Genomic DNA, 7051 nt, shown 5'->3' with positions numbered 1-7051 from the left:
ACACTGCTGAGGGGAGCAGCGGGCGGGTCACGAGAGGTCTGCTGCGCCATGTGGCCATGTGGTCACCTCCGGGGCAGGCGGGGATCGAACTCATGTGGAAGTGGCTTTAGCTTCTCAGTGCTGTGCTTTAACCCGCTGCACCACCATGGAGGGCCGAAACTGCCTTTTAAAACAGTTCAGGCTGGAAAAAATGTAAATTCTAGAATAATGATATTAGAGATCAAGAAAGCTAGATGGATTTAGAGGCTATTGAGGAAGCACAATTGAAAGAACATGTATATGAGAAGATCTAGAGCCATTAATTGGAAATAATAACTAATTGATGATGATTTCATTGGTTGAGATGATGTACGTAAAAAGATGGTGTAATCAGATTAGATTGTGACTTTAGTTTGGGGGAGATGAATGTGAGTGCCTGTGAAATACTGGAGTGAAAATATAAAGTAGGCAGCTCAACAGAGGTATAGGGGAGTGTACCTACCAGTAGGTAGAAGTTAAAGCCTTGAGCAGGAGTGAAATAGCCTGTGGAGAGACTACAGAGTGAAAATAGAAAAGGAACTGGAACTAAACCTTGAGAGTTTCCAAAATGTACTAACTAAAGGAAGGATCCACCAGAGGGACTCTGAAAGGGACTCTTCAGGAAGTGGGAAGAAAACTAGGAATGCATTGTTGACCATTGACATCATGGTTGACTGTTTTCTTTCACATCTTAAAAGATATCCTTGCAGCATTCTCTGGATTACACTGGTTGTGACAGACCATTTTGCATTCTCACAGGCAATATATGAGAGTGACTAATAACTCTTTGGTGAGCTGAGATGATATTCACCTGTTGTTGTTTTTACCTAATATTCTGAGGAATTAATTTTGTGAAGTTTAGAACTTTTATTCTAAATTTTTCTGTCTTACTTGCCTTGAGAAAGAGACATTTGGAGTTACTTTACTAGTTGGAGTTTACAAGTTGAAGTTGAAAAGTGTCATTGCCAACATTTTATGAAAGAAATCTATAACATCTGTTTTATATTTAGTGGTTTGGACTTTCCTTGGGGAAAATAGATAACTTACAATCACTTCTCTAAGAATCAAAATACACATACAGTTTCTTCCAATAATGCAAAACTATACATACCTATATAATAGACTACCCTTTATGTAGATGCAAATGGGATGAAGGAATTGACTTAACTGCACTTTCAAATCAAGTTCTTTTTAAAAAACGTACATAACAGAACCATCTCTTACTCTCTTTGAGTATTTATAGAGTATATGTATACTGTGATTAAAGTTGGCTGTTGCAGTTTAGATTTTTTCTTAACTTTCTCATATGACTTTGAGAGACTATTTTCTTCTCCCTTGTTTGATGGAGATTAAAATATCATGTCATGTTAACCCATATATTTTAAATAAATAACTGCTGTTCTTCATAGGCCCATAATTTTGGAGAGTAATTTGTTCTCTCAGGAATTAAAAAAAAAATCCTATATATCAGAGTAAATTTTTTTTTTTAAAGATTTATTTATTTATTCATATAGAGCTGGGGTACAGGCCAGAGATGCGGAGGGTGAGAGGCTTCACCAGAGACAGAGTGGGGAGCAGAACAGGCAGATCGACGAAGCACACTGCTGAGGGGAGCAGCGGGCAGGCCAGGAGAGGTCTGCCGCGCCATGTGGTCACCTCCGGGGCAGGCGGTAATCTAACTCATGCGGAAGCGGCTTTAGATTCTCAGTGCTGTGCTTTAACCCGCTGCGCCACCAGGGAGGGCCCCAGAGTAAATTTTAACACCTAATCTCCACTCTCCACCAAGCTATGTAAAACAGATGCTTCTTTAGAAAAATGTCTTTAGATCCTCTGCTTATTTTTAAATTGGATTGTTTGTGTGTGTATATATTTATTTATTTATTTATTTGGCAGAATTGTATGTGTTCTTCATGTATTTTAGATATTAACCTCTATTAAAGTGTGGTTTGCAAATATTTTGTCCCATTCAGTAGGTTCCTCTTTATTTTGTTGATGTTTTCCATTGCTGTGCAGAAGCTTTTTTGTTCGATGCAGTCCCTTGTACCATGTTTATTTTTGCTGTTGTGGCCTTAGTTTGTTGTTGTTGTTTGGTGTCAAATCCATGCTTTGTTGTCATTACCAAGACCGCTGTCCTCATCTTGCATGATCTATGCTGGCTGGAGAGAGCAATCTTTCCAATGCCTTTTGCTTTTTTAATTCCACATTTTAACAGTTTTGCATTGCAATCTGCTCTAGCATTCATATTAGAAAATAAAAGAAGCAAAAATAAACCCAGAGTAACTTGTCTCGAGGTTCTCCCTTAATTCCTAAAGTAATCATTCTTTTCTTTTGTCTGTGTTTCAGAATCTCCCAATACTTTATTTATATGTTATATCCTTGGTTCTAAATTACTATTTATGGGAGCATACAGATGGATTATGCTTAATTGTTCCATCATGACTGGAATGGGAACTCAGCTCCCACAATCCTCTACTGAACAAATGCTTAGGTTAATATGTGCAGCTTGACTACGGTTTGCTCATAAGTGTTTGTGGGAGTCAGTATAATAATAGGTATACTATTAAGAGTATTAAATAAATTCCTATGGCAGTACATAGGAGTGAAATTATGTCCTGCTGTTTGGGAATAGGATATATGGTGTGGTGGTAAAGTCATTGTTCTGACAGTAGTTCTGAGTGTCCTACAATTGTATTCAATCCTAATGCTAACTTCCTGGACTTTGTGCAAACCCCTCAGGTTCAATGCAAAGTCCTCCAAAAGGGTGCCCCCACTGTAGTTGTCATTCACAAGTCTCAGGGACCATCTGTATTTCCACCTCAATGCCTATAAATTTATTGGTTCTCATGACTTACTTACAGTGAATAATTTTCTAGAAGGATTCAGAGAACTAATTGAAAGTACTATGCCAAAACTTACCATTTTGTTAGGAAAGTCGCAACCCAAAAACAGCCAAACAGAAGCAGTATGTAAGACAAGTTGGGATGGAGTTGTTGGGAGGTTAAGCTAGATTTTCTGTGCCTTCCCCTTGTTGCCCTGGGCACATCAGCCTTCCAGCACATCAGTGTGTTTGGGTAGTTCCACTAAGCTTTGTTGTCCAGAGTATTTGTTGGGAGTATCAAATTACATAGGTATCCTTGATTACACAATTGCACATGTCATTGAATTCAGTCTCTAACACCTCTCTTCTCCCTGGAAGTCTGGTTGAGAGAAGTTCCAATCCTTTAATCATGTGATTGGCCCTAAAACTATCCAGGGGCTGCTCTAAGCTACCTCATTAGCATAACTAAGATACACTTGTCATTGTTCTGAGTGTTTGAAACTGTGCTAGAAACCAGGTACGTGTTTTTTACCACACTAATCACGGAAGACTTCAAGATGAATGTGGCACTTAAGTGATATATTAAATGAAGGGTAGGGAGTAAACATTTGAAGTTGGGGAAAGGAGATACTATATTCAGAAGTAGCTTTAGCATTGACACAGGAACACATACACAACAGTGCAGGCAGGTAGTTCAGTTTATGGAAATAGATATTTTTTATAACTTTAGTGTATGGATATAAAAAGCAATAAAAAGAATAAAACCACGCTGGAATTCCCATTTAACGTTGATTATTAATCATAGAATTTTTTTTTTCACAGAGCAGAGGAAAGGAAAGATCTCTTCATGTTTTTTCGAAGTCTGCACTTTTTTGTGGAGTGGTGTGAATATCGTAAGCGCACATTTCTACATTTCAAGGTACTGTCTAAATTTTTTAAATGTAAACATATATGAGAAATGAAACTGATGTCAGTTTAAGGATTTAACATACCATTCTTAAAGCTTTCAAATAATACAAAATACTTCAATAGTTTCTAGAATTTGCAGTATTTGAAGTGAGGGAGAAATTGTTCTATATAATTATTGAATCATTTATAGTATGGAGTGTTGTCAAAGAAATACAGGTATAATCTTACTTATTTTAAAGCACACATTTTGAAAAATTGATCTCTCAAAATATTGATCTACTTCAAGTAGAAAATGACAAATGCTAAGAATATAATTCATAGCAGACTTACCAGATAGCAGTTACATCTTTACTTCTGAGTCAGAGCATCTTTAGAACTTCTTGTTATATATATCAGCTCAATATTGAAAGCTGATTTTTATAAAGTAATGCTTCTTAAGATATATATACACACACACACACATATATATCTATATATGTATACATGACTGAAATTATGCTGACTATGTGGTAATTCCCCAGGTCTTACTTAGCTGAGCAGCATCAAGCTATTGGAGATACTAGAGAGCCACAAAAAAATTTGAGTTAACATAAATAATATCTAAAGGTTCAGTTTCTATTAGAAGACTATCTGGATCATGACTGTTGTTTTTGGACTCTTCTTTGTTTGCAATTTTTATTAGTTTATTATAGGCATTCTATTTGATTAAACTAATAAATTCTGTTGGGTATAGGATTTTCTTTAGAATGAAACATGATGCTAACTGTACCTCTACAGTTATTCTCATGATTGCTTTTTATTTGCAATTGCACCTGCACCAGATTAAATAGCTTTTCTTCATAATTGGTAAAATACAATGATGGCAGTGTGGCAGTTATGGTAATGAATCACCTAATATGGCCATTTCCTTATATATTTGAATGCCTTTTGGCAAATGGGAATGTTAGTCCCCATTTTCAAAAACAGTTTGCCTCTGGTTGCTTCAACACAAATGTAGAAGTACAACTTCTACATAGTTTTCTTGTCTAAGATGGATCTTTTCTATGAATTAATCTATTCTTATAATAAGGTTACTGGAATGAAAGAAACAGCCACATTATTGTTCAACCATCACCAATATTTATCTCCAGAACTTTTTCATAATGCCAAACTGAAACTATGCCCTTAAAAACTAGCTTACCTCCTTCCCCCACAGCTGCTGGAAACCACCATCCTATTTTTTGTTTCTATGAATTTGCCTACACTCTTGAATCTCATTTAAGTGGAATCATACAGTGTTCATACTTTTTTGCTTGTATAATACCCTCAAGCTTTATTCATGTTGTGGCATATAACAGAATTTCTTATCTTTTTACAACTACTTAATATTCCACTGCATGTATTTAACAAAATTTGTTCATTATCTGTTTGGCTTATTTCCACCCCTTGGTTATTATAAATGATGCTTCTGTGAACACTGGCATACAAATATTTGAGTTGCCATTTTTGTGTACCCGTAAGTGGATGTTTTGCATTGCGTGGTAATTCTATGTTTAATTTTTAAAAACCATATATTCTTATATTCTAAAGCCTAGTTTATTTATTTTTGTTGTTGTTGTCTTTGCTTTTGCTATTATAGATGAGAACTGGTTGCCAAATTCAGTAGGAATTTTATAGCTCTTTAAGTGTTTAATCCACTTTGAACTAATTTTTGTAAACATTGTGAGGTAACTTAATTGTTTTGCGTGTATATATTCCAATTTTCTCAGCACTATTGGTTGTTGAGACGGCCCTTTCTTTGTTGAATATTTTTGGCACCTAGATTGAAGCCCATTTGGCCACATATGTGAAGGTTTATTTCTGGGTTCACTATTCTCTTGGTCAATATGTCTGTCCTTATGCCATTGTTATATATCTATATATTTTTTAGTTTTATTTATTTATGTATGTAAAACTGGGGGGGTGAGAGGATCCACCACAGACAGTGGACAGCAGAACAGGCCGAATGACAAAGTACACTGCTGAGGGGAGCAGCGGGCGGGTAAGGTGAAGTCTGTTGCACCATGTGGGTCACCTCCTGGGGTGGGGATTGAACTCATGCTGAAGTGGCTTTAGTATCTTAGTGCTGTGCTTTAACCCACTGAGCCATCAGGGAGGGCCCATTGTTATATTTTTGAATAATATAGTTTTGTGTAATAAGGTTTGAAATGAGGAAGTGTAAGTCCTCTGACTTTTTTCAAGTTTGTCTTGGCTGTTTGGAGTCCTTTCATATTCCACATAAATTTTAAGGTGGACTTTTCTATAGAAACTATCTTTGGGGCTTAGATAAGGGAATTATACTTTAATTGGTAGATTATCTTGTGTAGTATTGTAATCTTAACTATACAACATTCATTCTCTTTTCATTATTATTTTATCTAAATCACTGACTTTAAAATTTTCCAAAATTTGACAGTTTTATTTTGGTGTTTTTTTCTCTTCGATTATGTAAAAATCACAGGAATGCAGTATTCTTTTGATATCTAGAAATGTAGAAGTCTCTGATCACTTTCTCCAGTGTTGGTCTCTGTAACAACTCTCCTTTATCAGTTTTATTTTTCCAGATAAAGTTATGGTTTATTCAAGGTTGTATAGTTGAAACTTCTATTTTTCTAATGAAAAAGAACCCTCTGTTTAAATGGATTTTATTTTGTACTATTTATTGTATATCCAATTCAGTACTATACTAAACACTTTGAAATTAAAAAGGGGGTAGTGAATGTGTTGGTAGTGCTCAGTGAGCTTTCAGTTACAGAGAAAGGAAATATGCACAAAAAATTATGAGAAAGCCATATAATAGCTTGGATGGTCAGTTATCAAAATAAAGTAAGCGAATGAGTTAATGGAAGTTATAGAAGTAATTATTGTGACCTTAACATCACAGATGTTTTAATGAAAAGGTTTCATCATGGGTCAACCATGACACATGGGAGGAAGTTTGAAAAACAAACAGGAACATCCTCGGGTAGGAGGAAAAAAACAGAAGCAAATGCTTAAAATTTGATTAAATACTTCTCTGGGAATAGTATACAAAGGCCAACTTGATTCTGACCAATTTGATTCCAGTTTCTTTTGGAAACAGTGTTGGTAATTTTACTAACACATTCCATTTCATGTTTCTAAAGTACTGACAGTTTTCCATGTAATCCCATAACAATGTGGAAACAGTTTTGAATGGGGCTTAAGCAAGAAGAAAGTTATTTTAGGAACTTTAATCTGGTAGTTTAAAATCACTATTAGACTGGAGATGAAATCTCACTATTGAATATGTAGTCTGTATGAAAATAG

The 7051-nt window shown here is 35.4% G+C and overlaps 1 protein-coding gene across 1 annotated transcript in view; it reads left to right on the top strand.

Annotated features, from left to right (window-relative positions):
* Positions 1–7051, top strand: part of CENPP (centromere protein P) — a 158473-nt gene that overhangs the window by 8200 nt on the left and 143222 nt on the right. The window contains exon 5 of the mRNA XM_004684509.2: positions 3659–3755. Within this exon, the coding sequence (XP_004684566.1) occupies positions 3659–3755 (97 nt within the window). The remainder of the gene's footprint in view (positions 1–3658; positions 3756–7051) is intronic.

This window comes from Condylura cristata, unplaced genomic scaffold, assembly GCF_000260355.1.
Source record: "Condylura cristata isolate star-nosed mole 26May11 unplaced genomic scaffold, ConCri1.0 scaffold00017, whole genome shotgun sequence".
NCBI classification, from domain to species: Eukaryota; Metazoa; Chordata; class Mammalia; order Eulipotyphla; family Talpidae; genus Condylura; species Condylura cristata.
This window is presented reverse-complemented; position numbering and strand designations above follow the sequence as displayed.